This window comes from Diadema antillarum, unplaced genomic scaffold (assembly GCF_040938485.1).
Source record: "Diadema antillarum isolate AM-2024a unplaced genomic scaffold, OU_Dant_1.0 seq00001186_RagTag, whole genome shotgun sequence".
NCBI lineage: Eukaryota > Metazoa > Echinodermata > Echinoidea > Diadematoida > Diadematidae > Diadema > Diadema antillarum.
This window is the reverse complement of record NW_027271985.1, coordinates 160,335-186,169: the sequence shown is the minus strand read 5'-3', so window position 1 is coordinate 186,169 and position 25,835 is coordinate 160,335. Positions and strand designations below refer to the sequence as shown.

The 25,835-nt window shown below is 42.1% G+C and overlaps 1 protein-coding gene across 1 annotated transcript; it reads right to left on the bottom strand.

Moving 5' to 3' along the window:
- On the bottom strand, positions 1–25,571 carry LOC139744521 (uncharacterized). Its single transcript, XM_071654954.1, has 30 exons — positions 20,993–25,571; positions 20,202–20,240; positions 19,741–19,815; positions 19,152–19,433; positions 18,436–18,597; positions 17,379–17,517; positions 16,933–17,038; positions 16,489–16,639; positions 16,215–16,289; positions 15,695–15,835; positions 15,117–15,329; positions 14,509–14,688; positions 13,771–14,037; positions 13,254–13,452; positions 12,242–12,393; positions 11,550–11,782; positions 10,986–11,195; positions 10,248–10,356; positions 9,716–9,814; positions 8,847–9,007; positions 7,812–8,003; positions 7,202–7,328; positions 6,779–7,003; positions 6,186–6,336; positions 5,485–5,667; positions 4,521–4,681; positions 4,000–4,293; positions 2,036–2,104; positions 601–782; positions 1–108 (listed from the first exon to the last, which is right to left on the bottom strand). Exons 1-30 carry the CDS (start codon positions 25,569–25,571, stop codon positions 1–3), a joined length of 9,264 nt encoding a protein of 3,087 aa, XP_071511055.1.
- Positions 25,572–25,835: the final 264 nt, after the last annotated feature.

Sequence of the window (25,835 nt, the reverse complement as noted above, 5' to 3'; positions counted from 1 at the left end):
TTAATTAACAGGCGTCCCCGGGAGCGACTCCTCGACGATTGGTGGGGCACAGCCGACCTCGCTGTCCTCCGCGCCTTCTATATAACCAGGGTTGCCGTGGTAGTCACTCTGCAGAGAGGGATATAACAAAGGTAGAGACATCATCATATTAATAACTGGTATGAGATGCATGGTTTGAAGTTTAGGATTCATATCACTTTGACTTTTACACGTTTTGATGGAAATCTAATGTTAATGGAGCTGTTTTTATTCGGATTTGCGATCGTAGCATGAGTATGCAAACCACCATAGTCCCTGTTAAATCTCAAACATAATTGATAACCTGTTTCAACTTTACTCAAACCCTTTTAATAATGAAATGTACGAGAATATCTATAACACCGAATAAGTTAATAAAGGAACATAAAAAGGGCAAACGTACGTAATCACAATCTAAATGAATCGTAATGTATGTACCAGGTTGTACTAGTATGAGACTCTAAGAGAATAAAGTCTTGCATGGTCCAACACGACGTTGCTCCATGTAGTGTATTATTATGCTCAATTTCACCACAGTATCGGGACACTGAGTATAGAGTAAAGATAGATAGGAGCGCCAACCTTGGTCTGTCCACTTGATCCTCGTGGTGCCACCGGTTCTTCGACATCCACACCGACCTTGGCCGACTGCTTGCCCTTGATCACCACAGCTACGACGGCGATCACGACGACGAGAAGGACGACGACCGAACAGACCACTGCGATGACGATTATCAAAGTCGTGGAGAGGCCTCCGGTAGAAGCTGCGGGTGAAAAGCAAGGGATAGATAATGATTATAGACCATTATGACGGCATATCAGATACTGTGTAGGCACATCTGTCAACGGGAAAAGGCATGTTGTAATAAGGAAATTCAAAAGCTGCTTGGTATTAAACAAGTTGTGACCAGGTTGTGGCGATTTCCTCATTGTAAATAGTAACCCAACTTTAGTGTGAATGCCTGATACTCGTGGAATACTTTTGTATCAATTGCATATATCGCGTCTTCATAATTCATCTTCGACGACTTAACAGGGGAATACAGTACTACACGACAGCACATTACATACATAACATTCTATGTAAAGAACACCAAATTTTATCAAAATTTTAACTTTTCCTTGCGTTTCAGGGTTTTTTGGTTTTTTGGGTTTTTATTTTTATTTTATTTATTATTTATTTATTTATTTTTTTTTGGGGGGGGGGGGTTTGTTTGTTTGTTTTTTTGTTTGGTTGGTTTTTGGTTTTTGGTTTTTTGGTGTTTTTTTTTTTTTTTTTTTTGGGGGGGGGGGGGGTCTCTGTCATTTCGGGGGAGTATGGCAATTATCAAGAGCATCTTCCATACCAAAAACTAAACAAAAAATTGCCGCCTCTGAATAAAGATATATAGCAGAATTTAGCGAGCAAAAATAATGCTACAATTTTGAAAAAAAAAAGTGAATGCACTTTACCATAGTTATAGAGACTGTGACAGACAGTCTCCTTTATAATCTCTTTGTATACTTGAACTTAAGTCATGGTTTACCATTAAAAAAAAATGTCATGGTTTACAATTTTCTCATGTCTTCTACATTTTTCATTGGGTGAGTTGGCTCAGTCGGTAGCGCGTCTGCCTCACGATCACGCGGCCCGGGTTCGAACCCGAGTCTGGACTGAGCAATGTTGTGTGTAAGCATACCGTCCCCTCTTATCTAGCAAGAGGCAAAACACTCTGTCCCTCGGATAGGACATAAAATGGAGGTCCCGTGTATGAGAGAGTAACAACTCATGCACGTAAAAGATCCCTCTTCATTCATTCATCGCAAAGAGCAGGGTGTTTAACCCGGTGAAGTGGTCCTACCTCACACCCAACTGGACCCCATGGAAGACCAACTTAACGTAGCTGAATATGGGCTATCCAGCCATCTTCTCAGATGGAAAATGAATCAAACAATCAAACGATCAAACAATTCTCAAGTCTTCACATACTTGATCACATCGTAATTTCTTTGGCTTGGGTATTATTACATTACTCACCTCCGGCACCAACTGTTGATGAACCTTGCTCATTGGAACTGGTGGTTCCAGAATCTGTTTCAGTGATATCTACGTGGTAACAAAAGGATTGAGGGAAGGTCATTGCAACAAAGATTTTATTAACCCAGTCGAATTGTTTAGATGAGGGCAGGTGCTTTAAGAGATTCAAGTTTGAACGTCATCATTGTATGAATTAAAGTTGCAGATGGAAAAAAAAATTATATTACACCGGGGAATGAGATTACGTCAACATCTTCAATTCCGCTGGAATTAAAAAAAAAGCAGCAAGTGAAAATATTGATGATAATCATTTACATTAAGGACAAATATGCAAATGTTCTTTAGAATTTGAACGTGAATTCGACTGATTCTTTTAAAATGTAATCAACTCACATAATGACTTTCAAAGACAAGACATCTTGACGAAATTTATTGAGATGTACTTGTGTAGCTGTCTAAGGAATAGGATATATCATACGTGTGCTGACACAGAGTGCAGGCCTACGCTTCAAACAAGAGACCCGCGGGTCTAGCGCTCACCTGAGTATCGCAAGTTCACCTTTCACGCAGTCACTAATCTAAATTATTCACAGCTCTACCAAAATTTGACGAGGCATTCTCAAGTGGAAGATGAAAATGTACAATAAGGGCCCAATTTTTTCAAGATTCCTTAATTTGGGGGAATTGGGGCCCCCTGGGGCCCTCTGGGTGGGGCATGGTGCCCAGTTTGATAAATTGAGATCCTGACCACCTAGGGATGCTACCTGCCAAGTTTGACAAAAATCCATCATGAGGTTTTCAGGAAGAAGATGAAAATGTACAATTCAGGCCCCCATTTGGACCCTTCCAACCACCCCCCCCCCCACCCCCAAGAGGGGCACCCCTGGATCTCCTATGAACAAACTTGAAACTACAGTCATTAATGTACTCACTCATAGTATTATCTCAGCTCTATAACTTCTGATTCTAGAGAAGATTTTTAAAGATTCCTTCATTTGGGGGGTTTGGGCCCCCTGGGGGCCCCCTGGGCGGGGCATGGTGCCCATTTTAACAAATTGAGATCCTAACCCCCTAGGGATGCTACCTGCCAAGTTTGGTGAAAATGGGTCATGGGGTTCTCAAGAAGAAGATAAAAATGTACAATTTAGGCCCCATTAGGACCCCTCCTCACCCCCCCCCCCCCCCTGGGTCCCAAGGGGGGCACCCCTGATTCTGCCATGAACAAACTTGAAACTACAGTCATCAATGTGCTAACTCATAGTATTAACCTAGCTCTATCACTTCTGGTTCTAGAGAAGAAGATTTTTGCGGATTCCTTAATTTTGGGGGGTTTGGGCCCCATGGGGGCCCCCTGGGTGGGTCATGGTGCCCATTTTAACAAATGGAGTTCCTAACCCCCTAGGGATGCTACCTGCCAAGTTTGGTGAAAATGGGTCATGGAGTTCTCAAGAAGAAGATGAAAATGTACAATTTAGGCCCCATTAGAACCCTTCCCCACCCCCCTCCCCTGGGTCCCAAGGGGGGCACCCCTGATTCTGCCATGAACAAACTTGAAACTACAGTCATCAATGTACTAACTCATAGTATTAACTTAGCTCTATCACTTCTGGTTCTAGAGAAGAAGATTTTTACAGATTCCTTAATTTTGGGGGGTTTGGGCCCCCCTGGGGGCCCCCTGGGTGGGGCATGGTGCCCATTTTAACAAATTGAGTTCCTAACCCCCTAGGGATGCTACCTGCCAAGTTTGATGAAAATCGGTCATGGGGTTTTCAAGAAGAAGATGAAAATGTAAAAAGTTTACGCACGACGCACGACGCACGACGGACGACGGACGACGGACGACGGACGACGCACGACGGACGCCGGACGAAGGGCGATCGCAATAGCTCACTTGAGCCTTTGGCTCAGGTGAGCTAATAAAAAAAAAAAATCAGACGATGAGTATGAAGGGAATGGGATTTTACCATCAACGTTATCAGTAGCGATGCTGTCTAAGCCTTCGGTTGTCTCGCCAGCCGTGGTGGGAAAGCCAATGGTGGTGGGTGCGTCATTCGCCATCAAAGTAAAGGCTGTGAGATGGCTGGTGGAACATTCCGATTCAGTGGCCGAATGGTACACCGTGTTCACTCCATCCGTACTCCACGAGGAAGTGTCGGTGTCCCAATACACACAGTCATAGACCTTGTCATTCTGTAGTATTGTAGCTGTCATGTTGATGCTTACAGGGCTGGAGAGTCCGGTCACGTTTAACTCCGACACTGCCATTTTATCAGAGAAAAAAAAACGAGAAATAAGATATATTAAACGCTTATCTGGAAACGATTCCAAAAGGGATCTAGTGGATTGTAAGACAAAGCGTTGCAAAGAGTATCATGATATATGCCACTCTGTGACGACCAAAGCCAAAAGGGACAGTTGCGTAGAATATGAATGACTCAAAGTGTGAAGAATTTTTATGACTAAGCTGCGAGAGAGATAAACCTACGAGTGTCGGGGTTATACAGGTTGATCTCGAGGATGGCGGCGGCGCGATTGGTCTGGTCTTCGGCGCTCACGGAGTAGTGGTCAACATCGTCCTTGTACTGGGTGAACTGGATTTGGACTCCCGTGCAGGTGGTCGATCCGCAGTTCCAATTGGCGCCGTAACTGGGAAAGAGACGGGAGAAACGTTTTACAGACATGATAAGAAAGCACAATACAGCTGACCAGGATCTAATCTTAGAAGTATCTTTTTTCAATATTTTCCACTTACGCGGTGTTGTATTCCTTCATGTAAGTCTACAGTGATTATTCAATCAAGGCAAGGAAATGTATCTTTTAATTAATGTAATCTCTGCCACTAATTCACCGTAACGCGATATTTTCATTCGTCTTGGCCATGGCGTCACTTTGTTACGAATGTAAGACAAGATGGCATAGATATGGAACTGTCAGTGTCGTGTAAAATTTGCCCCAAAACATGGTTAAGAGCCATTCAACAGCCGAAGGACGAACGATGCCTGCAGAAAGTCACACGATGGCGCCCGAACCACACACGAAAGTTACACGAAGATGTTAATTTTTATAAAGATGTTTACCCGAAGGTCACGCCAAGGAAGACAATGGCAATCCATACGGAAAAGTTGACCAACGCTCACGAAGTTGCTACTGGGGCATGAGAAATTCCACCGGAAGTCACACAATGGTTTTACAACGTCCTCACAAAACAAATGACCTGATGTTCATACGATGAGAGCCGAATTTGAACATTCCCCTTATCATACGTCCATCTCTAGTATTAAACATCAGCAGGAGGCAAACGGAAAAATACGGAGCCCTGTTTGAAAGGAAGGGTATAAAGATAGGCCTAATGGTAGTAGATCTAACACCCATCTTAGCTTTGACAACTATTGATCGTTATAGTTGTTACGCTTGGAAAACAGGAATGGAGACAATCATACTGTACTTACAGATTGGCGATTTCGTCACCGAAGTCGACGTCGAAGGAATCGTTGCCAGAAGTGGTTTTGAGTTTGCTGTCGGGGATGACGTAAAAGGCGCGAGTTGTCACCGTGTCGGTCTTGGTTTCCGTCGGGTCCGCTCCCAGGGTGAGCTCGCTTAGCTGACCCTGGACCAACGTATCGGTCAGCGCCCTGTAAAGCGACGCAGAGCAAAAGCGAGAAAATATCAGATTGTATAAAGAATTTTGATGCATCACAACATGGCTGTCCTCTTACATCAATGTAATATCTGCCGGTACGAGCACTCAAATTTCGCGTCACACGTTGGAAGAAAAACAACAATGTATTATATCATATCGATTCTTTGTTAGGAGTAGGCCAATAGTGAGATTATGCATTGTAAGCGATACATTTTTAACATATTCAAGAATCTCTATGATACAGAAAGACCATCATAATTTTTTAACGTAAATTAACATTACCGTCATTGACGCACAAGCTCCCTGTGATGGAAAGTAAATGATAACGTAATCATATCGTATTTGCATAATTTATGTCGATGTAGGATTACTTTAATTGGTGTTAAATTTAAGTTTAGCCCATTATATTATGACAGCTTCATATTGTACAATCGCAACAGTAACGAATAGAAACCATATCAATTTGTGTTACGCCGTCTGCTGCCACCATGAACAGGGAACATCACTTACTTGATTTTGTCGATCATGTCGGAGTTGTACTGAGGATCGAGCTCGTCTGCGATCTCCGCTGTCTTCGTCAGGACAATCTCCGAGCTCGATTCCGGCAGCTCTTCATCGGCAAAGACAGCGACCAAGGTAGTAAGGATGTCCAACAATGTATCTGCATGTGAAATGGAATTTGAATAGAAAGAGTTCACAACGGAATTAAATGTGTCTTCAAGCCACTACAATGTACTTCTGAAACTATTGTTGATATTGCATACTCATACTAATGATAATATTAATATAACACCTCTTCTACTTCATACAAATATAAACTATTACTATACTACTACTACTATCATTACTACTACTGATACTACTACTACTACTACTACTACTACTATAAACCATTACTACCACTACTACTACTACTACTACTACTACTACTACTAGTAGTAGTAGTAGTAGTAGTACTAGCATTACTATTAATACTGCGCCACTTCCATTTCAACGACTACTGATGCCGCTATTGCTAACTGTCCGCTACCAACTTGCATCACTTGCGATTATCAATTCATGAGTGTAAAATAGGTAACGAAGAAAAAAAGAATCAAACTCACCCATATCGGCCAGTGTCAGCTCGGCCACATTCACGGCGTTGCTCTGGTCCAACAGCGTGACGGCGTTGGACGTGTCCAGGACAGTGGCTTCGATCGCGTTCTCCAACAGCGAAAGCTGTTCGGCAGCCGTGCTCGATGTCTCCGACACAGCTCGACGCTTCCTGCTGGATGATTGGTCGATCTGAGCGATGGTGTTGAGGTTGACTAAAGCTACCATCCAGTTTTCTGTGGCAATAAACCAAAATTTAGTATTAAACGAATATTTGACGCAATGACAGAAGCGAGACAATATTGACATTCAAATGCACTAAAACGCCATATGATGACTAAGAGTTCTCCTTAAAAAGGCTAGAAAATCACAATGATAAGTTTCATTACCGGAATCTAAACATTTGGTTTTGAAACATATCGAGTGATGGATACCTTTCAGTTTCTCTGGTTCAACCAGATTGTTCACGCTCTCGTCGAACTGTTCTGCTGTGAACGTGGCCAGGGCATTAACAGTCAACGTCAGAGTGAACTTCGTGCAGCTGCCGTATGATGTACAAACCTGTGTCGTTGAAAGGAAATAAAATCAGTCAATGGAGTTCAGATATGAAATGAGGAAGCCACAGAATATCGAATTCACGAAAAGAAATCTAATCAGAAGTCATAATTTTATGGTTCATCATGAGGAATATGCGGTGGTTTCTTCTCTTTTCTCGTGTTTTATGATATGGCACTGGCAATACAATAAAATTATGCTAAAAAATCACGCTCATCATTTTTTATATACAATATGGGATGATGCTCCAACGCGACCTGTACGTCTAAAGAAAAGTTAATCTTTACTGAATACTGAACGATGATAATAAGTAGGATTTTTTTTGTGCAAACAAATGGCTTGAGATTTTTTTTTTCGTCATTCGAATGGCCTTATTTGCTCATAATGCTTTTTTCACCAAATTAAAGAGATTAACCTGCTCTTTTTTGTCGTAAGCTATCATTTTGAAATACGTAAGTGGAGATTCTTGAGGAGTATTCAGAAACACACCTCAACGACAAACGAGTTTGAGTCCGTCCCATCAATGGACTGGAGTCCGACCAGGGAGATGCGACCTTCGGACTGGGCGTCGGTCTGAGCGACGTAGCGCACGCTGCCGCTGCCCGTCGTCTGTATGAACATCTGGTAGGTGAGGGGGTAGGCATCCTCGTCGGTCACACACTTCTCTATCACGAAGACGAGCTGTGGACATTACGAAATGGAAACAGATTACAAAGTGCACAGGAAGATGCTTTCGATGGTTCAAAAGATTCAAAATCAGCATACTGATGCAAAACGATTGCAACGTTATACAAATTCGCATCGGACGTATTCATTAAAAAAACCGACCAGAATGCATGGAATCTAAACTGGTTTTCTTCGTATATGATAAAACTCATATTGATGTCAGAAATGTTCAATTCAATTATAATTCAAGAATTATACACTGATTAAGATTATTGCGCTAGTTATTGGAAGTATCAGTGATGGAAAACCAGTATTGATAAGCCGTTATATTTGTTTTGAAACATTGGTACAGCAATAATCAATCCTAGCCCATTCAGCATCTCATAACTTCTCACGTATGCCCAATGCATGTACACCATCACCACTTTCTGATGAATAATCCATATTTCACAAGACGACAGACTAACTTAGATCAAACTGATGTATACAAGGTTTCATTAAGTTCGTAAACGGCGCAATTTAAAACGTATCATGCTGTCTTCCAAGGAATTGCATAAATTGCCAAATACAAGGGGTAAACAGACAAAATAAAGAACTAAAACAGCAAAGCTGCGTCTAGTACCAAGACTGAATTTCCATCCTGGCGATCGGCAACTGATCAACAGAGTCTACTTCCACAATCTCTTTCTTATCACACCAGAAATGTTAAGCTTTTGAAGAATGTCATTTAAAAGCCTTCACACCGTTGACAACCACGAACTCCCTTTACACATGGCTTGACGTACAATGTAAATCTTAATCAGATCATTGAGCTAAAAATTGTAACTCCTTGACCAGATGGACATGTATGAGACTGACCTGGTCAAGAACACTGTAACTGGTGGCGCCACTCTCCAGAGCCATGGAGCAGAGAGAAACGCCCGAGTAGGTCGTGGTGCTCAGAGTGGCGCTGGCCTCCTGCCCGTCAGCATCGGTGACAGTCATCCGGAACGTGTACGCGGTGCCTTCATCCAGGGTATCTGTAATGTTACCAGGGTATTACCCCATTGCAGGAACGGAATAGATCAGCTCTCTTCTACAAAGCGAGGCAAACAAATCCCATCCCCCCCCCCCCCGTTACTGACTAATATAAGTTGGTCTAAACCTTGCCATGGATCCATCACTTACATAGTGATTATGTCATGTCAAAGAGAATGGATTAACACGATAACATGATGTAAGACAATTGTTTACATCTTTTCGTTGAATTTTATCCGTATAATACTTTCTTCTTTTGTTTACTGCCATTTTCCTGCAAAGTGTCTTCTTACTTTCGTGTACTATATCTTATAAAATGCTAAGGCAACAAAATAATGTTCATGCACTGCAATGACAATTAACAACAAAAATAACCTAGCTGATCATGGTTTACCTTAACCTGTCTGATCATGTGTTACGTTAACCTGTCTTTTAGTCATTTCGAAGAATGAGGAATGTAAATTGCAGAATATAATAAGTGCAGTCGGAGCTAACGGCCATAGCTACTACCAAGTAAATTATTTTGACAATCAAAGTAAATGAAAAAAAAAGAATGCGCGTTTCTTTGCTGGTTTGGTTTGTTGTTGTTGTTGTTGTTGTTGTTGTTGTTGTTGTTGTTGTTGTTGTTGTTGTTGTTGTTTATACCACTGCAGCATGCAAGGGAGTTTATTCAACCTGGATTTCCCACAAAAGATGAATTTAAACCTTACCTGCTGGAATGGTGACGTATGCAAGACTGTAGAACGGAGATGTAGTCACAAATTCAATACTGAATGGGTTGAAGCTATTTACATCAACGTATCCACTATCTGCAAAACATACACAAATAAGAGAGATGCATGTCGAATAAGTTTTTTTGAATGTTGTTTCTATCTTTCAAAGCTGACATAAAATTAATCAATGAAAACTGCTACGGACTCGAGTTGTTTCATAAATAGAAGAACTACATATCACTTTAAAGGCAGAGTAATTGCCACCAATAATACTGTCAAAGCTACCAAACAATTGCGTACAGTGTGCTCGGGCATTCAACGCTGATTAACAACAATAAAGCAGATATTAGAGTGGAAAGCACAGATTATGTAGGCAGTAGGCAGAGACATATAAAATTGCATACATTATACAGACATGATTACATACATGCAGTGAACAAACGCACACACTTACTACGCATACATAAATACATAGACTCTATACATGCGTACATACATATATTTCTGCTTTTAAAGTTCTAACCCTTACTTGAGTCTGTCGACCAATCTATGGTGATAGCTGATGTGTGCACGACAATAGCTTGGAGAGTGAGGGGCTGATCTTTGCCCACCTTCTCCGGGAGGAGTTGGGTGAAGGCCTGTAGAATGGAGCGGTAAAGATCGTTGGAAACGGTTGAGAACGAGAACTACGTCAACCTTATACGATCACCATGGTAACGTTCGAACAGCATCATTCAGACACGTAATACTAGTAAACACTGCAGAAAGTGCTATGCAATATGTGATATATAGAATTTATCTGATTTTAAGAGGTAAGCCATTCTAATTAATTTCAAGTGTGTGAAGGTGTATATAGGTCAATATATGTGTTCATCATCCCTGTGTAGATGCATATATACGTCGCGGTAAATGTAATGTCAGTCTCAATGCAGATTTCATACACTCCTTGAGTTTGAAATTCGGCAGAGGAGTTGAGGAGAGCTATAGTTATACTGAATAAACGTGTCGAGGCAAAATCGGGTCGAAAAGTGGCATGTGCTGGGCTAGGAGGATAACAAGCCGTGTTATTCCAATATGACTCAGTCACGAGTGGGAGACACCACTATCAATCGACAGCAAATTCATATCGCAAACATTGCGAATACTTGCCTAAACTTCTCATAAAGGTAAACATATTGGTAAATACCAAAGTCAAAGAATAAACTAACAAGATGGCTGGACAATTTGAATATGGAAAAAGGGCCGTAACATAGCCTATTAGCTGTACCTGAGGCGGGTTTCCTGATTTGGTGTTAATTGTGATGCTGGCGGACGCAGTTCGGGAAACCTTGGCGATGTCAAGGGTGAACTGGTAGGTACTATCTGGGTAGAAGTTGTTGGCATCGAAGGCCAGCGAGCTTGACACGGTGTCTTCTTGTGCGGGGAACACCTGGCGTGTGGCACGGGATACGCATGTCTCGTACGATTCACCGTTCCACTACGAGAGGTAGAGAGAAAAATGTTCTCATAATGATTTGCCTTTGTAACTTGTTAGAGAACAACTGACAAAAAAAAGTCTCAGGATGGAATGCAAATTGATAAAATTAATAGCTTAGGTCAGTGCGCAACAATCAACGGCATCTATACAATCAGGGAACAGGATGTCAAATATCCATTTTGAAGACCATAAAAATGGCATGCAATTTGATGGAAATATGATGACGATCAAAGAGATCTACCATGTTACCCCGCCCCCTCCCCCTTTTTTTATGAGAGGAATATTCAGGCGGAATTTTCAGAGTCATGAGTTTTTTTATTTTTATTCGAAAAACGAACGATTTATTTTTTCTACCTTTGTGCATGTCCAGACGTAGGTCATATCCTCGTCCTGGTTGTCTGGGTCATAGGACTCGGATCCGTCCAGGACGACCTCCCCACTGTCCACGCCAACCGTGATCTCGTCTCCGCGGTCGATGACAGCGACAAGGTCCGAGTAGACAGTGGTGACCGTCACCGACTGCGTCGCCACTTTGGACGGGTCACTGGCGGCAGACACAGAGACGGTAAATGTCACTTGGGAATCACCTGCGTGGAAGAGAATCACAGCGCACATGGAGACTCCAGATAATGTGTTATCCTGCATTTTTTTTTCTAGATAAAGGCTATTTATGAATACATCAACTCAAGTATACACTCAATTGTAATCCCCCCCCCCAAAAAAAGAACACGATATACACGTTTAAGACAACATATTCGTTTCAGGGGTCTACAAGTATAAACAGCTTATGTAATGGTAACTTGTGCTGCAATGCAAGTGTAATGGTCAAGACAAGAATCCTTAGTAATTTGCTGCTACGAGAAGAAATCCTTCTATTAAGAATTGCTATCCTATCGTCTTAGGAAATGGGGTCCATATATCTAGAAGGTCTGGTATTAGAAAATCAGATTATATCATTCAATTACAACGAGATGACATGTCTGGAAAGTTGATCTTCTCTGGATCTCTGGATGTTTGTCCGTGAATCAAGAGGTATGGTAGGCTACCTGGCAAGCTTCTTCCGGGTACGAAGAGCGTAGGTCTGGTCCTTGTCTGCAGGTTGAGGGCGATGGACGTGTCATCCACGCTCCACTCGTAACTCATCTGAGAAGCGCCCCCACATGCGTCGTGGAAGTTCACAAAGGCTGTTAGAGCAAACCTGCGATGTAGAAAAAAAAAACACTAAATCAGTACAGATGACCTTTGCATCCATTTCTCCTTCAAAATACCTCTCTATAGTATAGTCTAGTATAGTTGACTTTGGCAGTAAGTGACGATTTTTTTTAACCTTTTAATTCCTGCCATAACAAGAGTAACAATAATATTCTTTGTCTTGGACCTTTGACAGCCGTTTGAATTATTATAGGTGACCCGCTAAAACAAAAGGATCCTAAAGTCACTGACGGGCGAGCCAAGCATGGCCCAGAAAAATGCTGTTTTCAGGCCTTTCATTTGATCATTTAGCTTCAAAATTTTGGCAGATGAAAGAACATACATTAGACTACAAAATTATGTTAAAAACAGAAATCTGAACGTTTTGACAGATTTTGGTGATCTGACTTCAAACTCGATTTTCTCGGCTCACCCGTCAGCGACTTTAGGATCCTTTTGTTGTAGCGGGTCACATAGGGTTATGTCCACGGCAGGACACAGCTTAAACCCTTGCCGTGTTTTCACACCCCGTTAGTCATATCAAGAGAAGATTTACTCTGTTTTTCTTTTATTTACTTTGTGTTATGTTTTGTTGGGAAAAAAGAGAATGCAATAAATGAATTGAATTGAATTGAATTGAATTGAATTGCATTGAATTGAACTCTACTGAACTGAATTGAAATGAATTGAACTGAAAAAAAAAACCATTCTAGACTCACGACGTGAATTAAAGGGGATATAATCACTGCACAACGCTAGTTATCACCATTTGCTAAACTAAATTCCTTGCGTCTCATCTGTTGATCGTCATCCCCAAATGATGTAATTTTTCATTTGACTTATCGATTAAACCACTGGTTGACTTACGGTTCTGAGACGAGAGCCTGCGATGTATCCACCCTCTGAGGGATGATGACGACGTCGGGCAGAGTTTCGGCAGACCGAACGACCTGCAGGGTGGCCGTGTCGCTCTCACCCAGAAAGTTCTCTACGATCACGCTGAAGTTGTACGCCACGCTGGCATCGAGATCGGAAGCTGATATTGTGAAGTATGCGCCGTCAGCAGCTGTTGCGAGAATCGCCAACAAAAATAAGATTTTCAAAAGTTACTTGCTTTTCAACACACAAAATTTGTATGTTTCCTATGTTTACTCATTAGCCAGCTTTAGCTTATCAACGCTTATATCACGATGCGGCTTTGAGGCAAATAAAAAGATTCAAAAGATACGAAACAAATGTTGCTCTGCACATACGCGAGAGCTGTTTTCATCTTTTCATATATCGACATCCTTTTTGTGGCATACTTTGTTCGAGACGGACTTACATACAGACAGACAGACAGACAGACAACAGACAGGAATAGGTATTGACATTATTTTCATACCACTGAGCGCATCAGAAACAGTAGAGGACACCGATCCGTCGCTGGAGACATTCCACGTGTACACGAAATCTCGCCCAGCATTGCCGACGGAGGTCAGAGAGCTGAGTCGCACGTCGCCGCAGGCGCTCGGGGTCGTGGTGCCGGAGAGGTGGGCATGGACTGTGACGGGAGAGTCAGGTGCGGCGGCCGTGACGGAGCCGGAGACGAAGTGAGCGTAATCTTCGTTTCGCTGTTTCAGAGCGTTCTCCTTGAACGTCAGTGTATCACCTGGACGGAACATCAGAACATGACGGCTATTAATTTTGTAGGCAAATCCAACACTGGTCACGCTGAAATCCGTTTTAGATAGCAACTAAAGCATTATCTGTCTAGATTTAGACAGCAGTTGATGTCGTCAGCTGAGCAGCGCTTTGTAATCCCATAGTTGATGAAAAAAGTTGCCCTGTTCAAACATTATAGAGGATTTTGTACTATGCTAATCTTGCGACCACTCCGATACTTTTCTTTCACATGTCTTTCGTTACCTCTTATCATAACCTGTGGTGGTGTCGGTAGAATTATTCTAAGTCACATTCTGCCAACTATTAAAGAAGGGCCTACACCTGGCCTATAGTCCTAGTAGGCCTACACAATTAGTGAAAGACTGAGGTCAGTTTTTAAAAAAAATATATTTTAACTACATATTGCACTACATGGCAAACGGTAATCTGAGGTGATCCCGAAAGAACGTTTTCCTACCTGGTGCCATCAACACCGAGCTGTCGACATCACTCGGTATGACGTATATTCTGTTGGAGTAGGCAAAGGCAAGGCAACGGGCGTCAGCTCCCAGCTTCGTGGTGTTGGCGAAGATCGAGTCGCAAGACTCAACATCACCTTCATTGATGAATCTGTCGAACACCAGTGTGAGATAATGACCTGCGAAGGAAATGAGATTTCAGACCAAGTTAGATATTTCACCGCCATTTGGGAACAGGCCCTATACTGCCGTATGGTTTCAGTGACGGATCCAGAGGAAGCGCACCGGGTGCCCTCTTTTATTCTTTATTTCTTGCAAAAAAAAAGAAATAAAAAAGAAAAATGGGGGATGCTTGCGCCCCCTCTTTAATTTTGTAAAGGCTCTCGTCTTTACGGAATTTCTGGATCCTCCCCGGGATTTAATATATATTATAATTCATAAAGCATCACGGTTTAGGTCAACCTGAAGCTATTTCTCGCGTAACTGCACGTCGCAAGCAATGTTATTATCTGATATAAGATAAGACCCTGGAGGAGGTGAATGTTGAAGACAAAAAGTTCATCGCAAGACTGAGATGTTGCAGTATTGACTCTCTGTCTGTTTTTACCTGTTGGTGAGAACTTGAAGCTCTGTACGATTGGTGACGTAGCATAATACGTCAGCGTGTATCCCTCTCCACCTGGTGTGTTGAGGTAGTCGATTCCATTCAGGGACGGGTAGACGGTGACTTGCGTCGAGGACTGAACCATCGGGCCAACAAACAGCAGCAGCTCGTCATTTTCTCCTCCAAACTCTCCCTCGAACAATAGCCTCTCGGTATCTGGAAGGCGGATTGATTCGAATGATGACGTCACAGAAGAGTTAAAGCTTTCGGAAATCATTATCGCCAAAACTTTCACTTCGCTGTATGAATGACACTTACCAGATTTAACACGATTTCTCTGAACAGATTCAAGGTCTGGAAAATCAGTCTCAAACGTTTTTCTCCTGCTCTTGTTTTCTGGAGCAGTGTGTGTCATATTTTTGCAATTTGATTGCTTTATGATCAATGTGTATTGATGTGAATTTTTGTCACTTTGGTTCTGCCTTTCAACGTTAGTACTTCACCCTGAGTCTAAACTTATTTGTCAATCATGAAAACATACAATATAGGTCTATAACCAGACAACGGTCTCAAGAACTCACCTGTATACACAATGGCCAGTGGAACAACAATGTCCTTGTAGGCAGTGAATGCTCCGTTGGATGACGTCATATTGACGTAGACGTTTGTCAAGCTGAGGTCAATGTCGAAGTCGGTGTCGGTGATCTCGCTGATGGTAATTTCTGGATGTGTATGGGAAGAAGCGAATATAGGGCTTGGGCTGGAACGACTCATGAACCCATCCTTCCTGACACGACACGTTAAATAATTATGAAATGCGCAGCAAGAGTGAGAGTGACCCATGTAGTAATATAATGATCTTCATTAACCTCCGGGTGTTTTTTATTTCCTTCAACATAGAACCAAACGCAACCTAAACGCAAAGCTGAACGAATACTTCATTTTCAGAATGTTGTTTTAAGTTTGGCAGTTTTCAGCATTTCAAGGCAGTCGCATCAGTCCTTGGTGGAACCATTTGAAGGTTTTATAGGAATTATTGGAGTATCATATTGGGCATAATGGGATGGATGAGGGTAAAAGCTTAGGGTACCGTAGACTTACCTCCATACACGTAGAGTGTGACGGAACTCTGGGAGTATGAATCGCCTCCTGTGTTCAGATGAACTGTGTACGTGCCTGCGACAGTGATAAGAAATTGATTTGCATAATGTAATCTCACGTGTTCAAAGCATTGTTGTAAATAAATGCCCCGCATCAAGACATTTTATTGAATGAAAAACAAAACCCTATGCGACAAAATCGCATGAAATCAATGTATCTGGACGATGCTGATTTACCCATAATGACGGGATTTCGAGCATAGCTTTGATCTTACCTTGAGGAAGATTTGCAGTGCAGTTGAAAACATTTGTTTCTTCATCCAGGTCAGATATATCCACAGCATCACCAACTTGCTCGCTGGAATCATCCAAGTACACACACTGTACTGTCGAGGCATCCTGGAACCCTGCGCCTCGTAGACGGATCTACATCGAAGAGTCAAAGGGGATAATATCATAAAACTTCCTAAACGCATGTTAGGAACCTTAAGGGACTATAATACAAGACAGTACAAAATGTATACAGGCATATGGGACATATATGAGCTATAGATTAACCATAGTGTGAGAGAAGAAAACTGAGCATATAGGACAGAAACTGCACAGTCCTATTCTCACAAAACGAAAGTCTGCCAATCTGTCAAGACATTAACGAGAATTTAAAGCTTGATAAACTGTTGATGCAAAAATAAAAAAGAAAAGAATAAGAAAAGCTGTACCTGATAGTTGGCATTAGCCGGAATGATAGACGGGGAAAGTTCGTCAACGGTAAAGCAGGTGCTGCCGTCTCCGTTACACACCCCGCACGCGTCCACGACTTGACCGCTGAAATAAAAACCAACAACACAGATATAATTATGTATATAAAAACTCTCTGCAACATGATTTTCCTGTGACCAGCTGTTATTGATACCGAAATTTTACAAATTCTTTCATAATCCCACCGTTAATCAATCAACATCAATTATTTATCGCACTGAAGAATCGAAAAGAAAATGGGACACTATGTATCTTGTCGCCAGCAAACATATTTTCATAGCTATTGTTGTTGTAATTAAATTCTATTTGTAACGGGACAAGCAAACAAAAGAAAAAAAATGAAAGACTCCAAGTCATTATGAATAATGTTCGCCGCAAGTGAGACATGCCTCGTTTTTCAACTCACCTGTTCGCCACTCCGTCACACCCGAGACAGGAATACGCCCCTGATGTCGTATTGCAAACGCCACAGTCGGAGAAACCCGTAGTAGCATTGAGGCCAGTATTCCCACCAGTACAATATTCACATTCATTAATCTCAGCAACTGGTAGGGGAAATCAAAGTTTATAAAAGCAGAGAGGAATATAGGGGAAACGAACAAGGAAAAAAAAGAGAAAAAGAAAACAAGAAAAGAGTGCAATATTTGTAACATAGTTGCGATGGCGTCTATGGGCCCACTGGTATTAATTAGCACTATACAGACTGCGCTACGGAAATTAAGAACGCGTGAACAAATTGTATTATCTTCGTAACCAACCAAACAGCTTTTGCTAAGATAATGAATACGGCGAGGTGAGGTGACCTTAATGTCTGATGCGTAATTGTTCCGCCACCTCAACTCCCCTTCCTATTGGATATAATCAAATGAAGCTAGCGGGTCTGTGGCTGCTTAATACAATTGTATCCAAAATAATGCAATTTATATTATAACATAGAAAGAACTAATCGATGATTCTATATCTAGACAGCTTTTATAATTATGAAGTTACTAAGCTGGAAAGTATTCCTTTCAGTAAATGATGTCTCAACTTGGGTGAGGGTACTGTGCACATTTTGTTTTCATCAACAAAGTCGAGATATTTGTGATACGCAATGCGAGGAGTAGAACGATATCTGAACCATCAAGGAATAATGGAACAAATGGAAGTCACGCAGTGATAAATAGGCTGGAAAGACACAGTTTTCCTTTGTGATTAAGTAGAACACAATCATGTAAGACCACCAAATCAGTATGATCGAAGAGGACACTTTCTGTTGGTTCACTTTCATGGCACTAAATATTAAAGATTAACAAAGCCTTGGGGTATAGAGTCATTATAAGACGCACGGATTTGAGCGAAACGATATATGTCATTTGCGCACAACATCAATATATCACAAACCATACTGACGACAAGAATCCGGACTAGTTGCAATGCTGGTTCCTAAAACTCAGAAAATGCAAGAACGACTTAAAACTCACAGCCATTGCAGTCGCCGTGGCAGTCCTTCGTAGAGAAGATGTTACCATTCACATCGGGCATCACGCATTCGCCGCACTCGTTTTTCTCCCAAAGCCCTTTACACACCCCGCGACAGTCCAACGAGTCGGCGCTGGCATTGACCATCAACCCCGTGGCGCCACCTGTTAGGAAGCCAGAAAGTAGCGTACATAATTTCATGAAAATAATAATGCATTCCATTGAATGGTTAGACAGCTCATGTGTATTTGTATGTGGTTGTGTTTGATAACAGTGCTTCCTTCATAATATCTACACCACACAAGTGCATAAATGTAGCCTCAAATTGGCTACCGGAAACGCATTATTGTAGTGGCGAAAGTATAAAATTTTGATAATGACGGTTTCTCATGACAACGCAAAGCAAACCACAATAAATGAAAAAAAGCACTGGCTATCATTCTGATTCTGAGCTGTGAAATAGCGCTCTTGTATGGCTAAGTAAAACAATGTAATGCTTAGTACCACTTATGTATCATTATGTTAAGTTAGTTGTGTTACTTACAAATGATTACGTATGTAGCTGGGCTGTTACAAGTGTAGTTAAAATATTAGGAGACACGGTTAAGTAGTTAGAGCATATAAACTTGGAGAATTCAACTTGATAAAGAAGATGAAATATTATTATTTTCTTGGAAACAAATGAAGAAATGTTTTGGAAATTATTGCTTTGACCTACCAACGCAAATTTGACAGGCATCACGGAAAGCTGTCCCGTTGCAGTCATCGTTACAATCGATGTCCACCCCGTCTTCATTCCAGCAGTAGCCGCACTTGTCGAAACCGAAGTTGTTTTCCCTGCCCGTGGTTCCGTTGACACACCAATCGCACTCGTTGATGAAAGCCGTACCTTCACAGACGAATGCGCAGTCGCGCACGGCGTTGCCTCCACATTCCCCGGCACAGTCTCTTTCGGCATCTCCTCCGCACACTCCATTGCAGTCAGTGATCAAGAGACAAGCTGGTGGTACAAAATCGTATTCAGAAATAATGATTTTCTGGTATCCTCTTTCCATGTAGAGTCCATGAAGTATACTAAGTCTCCGAGAATCTCTTAAGGTCAAACTCTGTTCAAAGGACTTGGCAAATTATTGAAAGAATTCTGAAAATCACAATTCATTTTCTCACTTATGTATTCAGTGTGAAATAACATTCGGGACTATAGCTCGTCTGGAAATAAACGAAACAGCATGTGTATGGTTTTATCAAGACACAGTGCTTGGAGTAAATTCGATGTAATTTTTCTGGAATACTTTTCGTTCTTTTACCTTCAGCCGTTGAAGTCTTCTGAGTTGTCGGCGTGCTGCCCGTCACACCATCGGGCTGTTGTGCTGTCGTGAGGTCTTAAATGGAGACATTAGAAAATAGGAATCATAAGCCACGTGTAAAGTAATACAAAGTGCAATGTCCAAACCAAGAATAACATGATAAAAAAAAAAGTCGAAGATAACATTCTCTCTTTGATGATGAGCATCACAGGAAATGGAATCACTTTCACTAGTAAAAATTATCAAATGTAAACAAATACACTGTATCTTAGATATGTAAAAAAAGCAGCATATTTCCAATTACATACTGTACTACATGCCACATTACATTGTATCTGTCGTTACTTTATATATATATATATATATATATACGTGTATATACCTCTATTGTTTGTTCCATTTTTGCTGTCGTACCGTATCATAGATACACATTGCGCATGAAATGGTTGACCATGACTTACCATCACTTGGCGGCGGACACTGGATGCTGTTCACATCAACTGTGCGATAAAGAGATGCACAGTTTGGAAAAAGACAAAGAGAGAGAGAAAAAAAATGTTGCATTAGGTCAGCATTCACACTGCTTCACACATTTTCTAAATCATATTCAGCCACCTTAAATGTTAGTTCTTCACACTGGCCAATCTTCTGCTTTCAGAATAATCTGACTAAGACAGGCGGAAGCTTGATGGTGATTTACGATTTGCTGATCTTTGTTTGTTTGTTTGTTTTTTAAGATAATATCAGCCTCCTCCAGTTTCTTTTGGTGCAGATGCTTCAGACAAAATAGATTCTATGTTTTTCATATTCTCTCCTGGCGATTACACATCTCATCTTTCTTTGATGCTGCAAAGTCTTGTTATTCTAGGAAAGCAATATATGTATGTAATATACCATAATTGATTATTGTTTATTTCATAGTCAGCGGCAAACTAATGTTACCATAAAGATTTGATCATATCAAAATGCGTTAAGGACGAGGTCCAGAATCTGATGATCTTATGATGTTCTCATATTTTGGAAATGATGCAATTTTGGTAAAGGTAAGTGTAATATACAATGGCAGCAATTTACAGCTGTATGTAAATCATTTGAAGATACATTTCGATAATTGAAAAAAAAACCCATGATCCACCATTCTTTAGATAACACCTTTCATTATCACTTAGACGATAAAAAACAATTCTGCATATATAACGGTACAAACGAAATATAAACATGAGAGTTTATGAAACAAAACATATGCGCTTACCTTCTTCCCCAGAGAATGACGTCACAACGTGAGCACACAATTCATCCGTTGATTCAAAGCCAAGGTAGTCATGGAGATAGGAGTTCATCTCACTGATGCTGATATTCACCAGAGGGGAAATGAATTCCAGCGCGTCCCGTGCCAGGCATGCGCACTTGTCCAGATCTTCAGTGAAGTCAAAAATCTGCTGAACCATTTCTGCCGCGTACTCAGACAGCTCATCATCTTCAAGGCCCTGTAGCTCATTGCAGAACTCGTCATGGTTGTCATACCCGATGGCGTCCATCGCGATCAGGACGACCTCGTTAAACTCGTTGATGCCAAAGGGAGACTCTTCACCCAGAGAACTAAAGAGTGAATTGAATACGTCGTCCCAACAGGAGCAGATTTCGCCTCCCAAGGGCAAGAAAATGGTCAACCATTCGACAGCAAAGTCGGATATGAGAGTGGGGATATTCTTCCCAGAATTGGCTACACCGGTGAAGGCTCTACAGATGTCCTGTTCCTCGAAGGCGGTAAGATTGTAAAGCTTCTCTAAGGAGTTAAAGAGATAGGATTCCATGTCAACATTTTCGAAGTCGTCGAAGCTGACGCGCCCGTTGCCGTGACAGATTCGAACATCGGACAATTCAATTGCGCGATCTTCATCCTCACTCTCTGATATCAGCGGGAATAGATCACTGAGGCAGGCTGAATATGCCCTGGAATCATCTCCAGATAGCAGAGTCTCACACATCTCATCAACGATCGGGAAGTCGATGTCAGCGCCGTCCCATATTTCGCACGTCTTGCGCGCAGCATCTGCGATGTTGTCCGAGTGGAGCAATTTAGTGGCGATTTTGATGATTTCTACAACGCCGTTCCTGATGTCTTCGGAACTCGGGCTCTCTTCCTCACTCTCAAATAAGGAAATGATTGAATCCAGACTGACTGTATAATTACCTTCCAGATCATAAATCGATGTAATAACTTCACAATAGTGGGCGCTGCTATTGAAACCTATTTCACGGCTGACATTGATGCCAATCATATTATCAAGTACAGTCATAAACCCTTCGCAGAATTCCTGCTCTTCCGCGAGGTTCCACACGCTGGAGGATATCCGATGCACCATGTCTTCCATGTACGTGGTGTTATCCAGTGCAAAGGAAAGGTGATGACAGATATGATCACCATCATTGTACCCACCAAAGAAAGAGAAAACTGTTCCTATTATAAAACCTGACGGATCTGGGTTTTCATGTATCGCTGAATAGTAGTACTCTTGTCCTCGGTTGGTCCAATTGAAGCATTCTGCCACCCCTGGGGTTTCGCAGGGAGCCACTAGCGGCGTGGAGCTGTCAAAGCGATTGAAATCGCACAGATACCTTCCTGCTACTCTGCCCATAATTTCCACACCTTGTTCCAGAAAATAGTTGAGAGTGTAGGCCTCACCGACTTCTTCGTCAAAGAAGATATCAGTAAGATGGGAACATGTATCAACGGAGCTGCTTAAGTTGACATGTAAAACATTTTCCACCATTCCGAGGAGCCATTCCCAGTCAAAATCAGACCAACCGTCGTAGCCAACGATATCGAAGTACTGAAGGAGTGGAACCAGCTCGTCTGTACAGGCAATGTATGCAGCCAATTCGTCTCCCGTTTTAACAACATGGCATATGTCATCAATGACTCCTAATTCCTCAAAATCGATATCTGAATCTTCCCAAATACCGCAGGTCTTGTTTATGGCGTCACCAACGTGATCTGACTTAATCAACATCGACGCAATTTTCAACATTTCTATGGTTGCATTTCTAATAGCCTCGGGGTCAACCTCTTCATCATAATTTTCTGTGTATCCTGCGATTTCAGTGACCATGTACTCGTATCCTTCTGTGACAAACTCCTCATTGTCATCAGTATCAGTATCCTCAAGTCCAAGCAGACCAAATATAGGATCGAGACTTATAGAGTAATCGCTGTCTTGCTCGTAGATACCGGCGAGGGTGGAACAGAACTCGGAGCTGTCGTTGAACCCGATGTATTGACTGACCTCGCTTCCCACCATACCGTCAATCACTCCGAACATGCTCAAGCAAAAAGCTTCTTCTTCAAGGATGTTATAAATGCTTCCTTGAATTCGGCCAACCAAATCATCCATGTGCGTCTGGTTGTCAAGTCCAACGCTGATGTGATGGCAAATATGATCGCCGTTTTCGTAGCCACCGAGGAAGGAGAATGTCGTACCAATGACGAATCCAACTGGGTCATCCGAATTTTCTAAATCTGAGTAATAACCATCACCTCGCACAGTCCAATTGAAGCATGCTTCAACACCTGGTGTTTCACATGGTGGAACCAACTCTGTCGTGTCGTCGAATTTACTGAGGTCACACAAATACTTGCCAGATATCCTGGCAAACAATTCAAGAGCTCTGCTCATAACTTCCGGTATCGTGTATGTCTGTGCGACAGTGGGGTCAAATATCATGTCAGTGAGATGTGAGCATGTCTGCCTGGAATCATTAAAGTTAAAATCAAAAGTGTCACCGACCATTGCAAATAGCTCCTCCCAGTCAATATCATCTCCAGGGGAATACCCACCATCACACATGGATTGAAATGTCCATTCGTCTTCGTAGTCATTGGACTCCGTGATAGACCGGCAGAAAGCATCGTCTGTCGATTCCGATATTTCGCACAGAAATTGTACAGCTTCGTGGTTCTCAAGATGATGAAGTACACCAGCCGTGTCAAGTAACCTGGTGAACCATTCCTCATTGCTGAGGAAGTCTCCGTAGATGTTGTCTTCATACATTGAAAGGACATCGGACTTTATAGATTCGGAAGTGCTATCAAACAGGCCAGTGATGGTAGTGCACAAAGCTCCGTTGGAGGTTGCTTCAGAGTAATTACGCGCCGAAAGTCCAGTGATGTTCTCGAGACGATGTAGAGTATTCATACATTCTGTGTAATCATTTGTAGTCACTTCGATGCCGTGCATTATCTGTTCTATGATTTCGCCTAGTTTGTCATCTCCGCCTCCGGAATTCAGCTGAGATGATGCATCCATCGCATTGTCACAGAGTTCGCTGATATCTCCAAAATCTCCGAGTACAGCAAGAGCGGCTTTAAGAATGTCATCTGAGGTTTCCCAGAAAAACGTGTCTTCCCAATCTCCGCTGCCATCATCGTCGCTTCCGCAGTAGTCGCCATACGATCGTAACCAATCAGCCAGGTAGATGTAAAGAACATTGTCGAATATCATGTCAAACTCTGTACCGAAGAGTAACCCGGCAAGCCCATAGCATGTATCCCAGCGGCTCTGTCCGTCAGGATGTGCGATATTGTTTATGATTTCCGATACTCCGTAGTAATACGGAGACGTTATCAGAGACTGATCGACAGTGTGATCCTCGGTATCATCTTCATTACACTGACTGAAAAAGTCCGAACTGTTTTGCAATGCTGCGCAGTAGCTCTTGTCTAGGTCGTATAAATCTATGGCGTAGCAAAGGAGCTTCACAGATTCAACAACGTCATCTTCGACAAATAGTGCACCCGCAAGCGTGACACGAGTATCAAACCATTCCCTTTCAGAGAGATAAATGGTGTCATTAGAAACCATGCTGATGGCCTGAGATAGATCGGGTTGAAGACTAAAACTGTCAGAGATAACATCACAAAGCTCTTGGTTAGTGTCGTATGTTGAAATGTTGACGGCACTGATATCCAATTCTTGGCCAATGTGAGCCATTAAAGCCAGACATTCGCTCTTGTTGGCTATGACGGCGTAGACTGCGTTTTTCAGGTCTTGCACCATGTCCTCAAGGTCAGCTCGGTCATTCTCATCCTCTGCTTTGCGGAACGATTCTTGGGCATAGTTGCAGAACTCGTCGTTGCTCCCAAAGTTACCTAGATAAGTGAAAGTTGCCCCGAGCAGTTCAGCCTGATAGCTCTCATCGTTCCAGTCGTTGAAACATTCCCACCTGTTTGACTGCGGCACTTCGTAGACGAACATGTAGAGCAGACGATCAAAGACACTGCTGTAATCATCGATTCCAGTTGACAGTAGCTCATCAAAGCCCCTACACATATCATATTTGCTGACGTATTCCAAACCCATTGAGCCAAGGACCAGGGTCCTCATAACCCAGTAATTGCTAGTGTGGTGGAAGAGCGGCACGTACTCTGTTTCTTCTCCAATCAGTGTCGAAAGCAGGGACCATGTGTCGAGGCATATATCATACACTTGCTCGTAGGAACCATTTCGCAGCGCCTCCAGGATCGGGTCGCACACTTCCTGCATAATACCGTCCGTCATCCAGTTAATCTGTGGTCCCAACTCGACACACAGATACCCCATGGCCTGGACGACATCGTTAGCCCTCCATGCCGACCCGATGACGGAAAGGATGTTGCTGACACTGATGTTCGGTACGATAACGCCGGGAGAAGCAAACAATAAGTCTTCTGCTGACTCTAGGTTGAATTGTTCTTCTGTCGTCCATTCAACATTCCAGTAGGAATCGTCGTTTCCGTGTACGACTGCGAAGAATAAGGCCGCCACAATCAGAATGCCCAACTTTCCCTTCATGGCGACGACAAGTGACTTATCCCAAGTCTCGGTTCACGTTGACAGGTGGAATCCGTTTGGCGCTTACTCTTCAATAGAAGACTGGAAGATAATGTGAAATAAATAATGTAGAATAAATAAAATCAAGTATAACGGAATTATGGATTTTATAGATGCTTTCAAATAGTGAAACCACGTAGATGCTATTATCAAAATGTATATCTGAATACTGTAAGTGCATATTGAATGGTTGCAATAATTCATATGCGTGATGTAGAATAATGA

What these genes read in the sequence shown, in the direction of transcription:
- LOC139744521 (XM_071654954.1), bottom strand. Translation starts at nt 25,571, where the DNA reads ATGAAGGGAAAGTTGGGCATTCTGATTGTGGCGGCCTTATTCTTCGCA. An exon ending in ACCCGGAAGAAGCTTGCCAG is followed by an intron (nt 11,783 to 12,241) that starts GTAGCCTACCAT and finishes TCTTCCACGCAG; the next exon opens with GTGATTCCCAAGTGACATTT. An exon ending in GGTGACGAAATCGCCAATCT is followed by an intron (nt 4,682 to 5,484) that starts GTAAGTACAGTA and finishes TCTCTTTCCCAG; the next exon opens with TTACGGCGCCAATTGGAACT.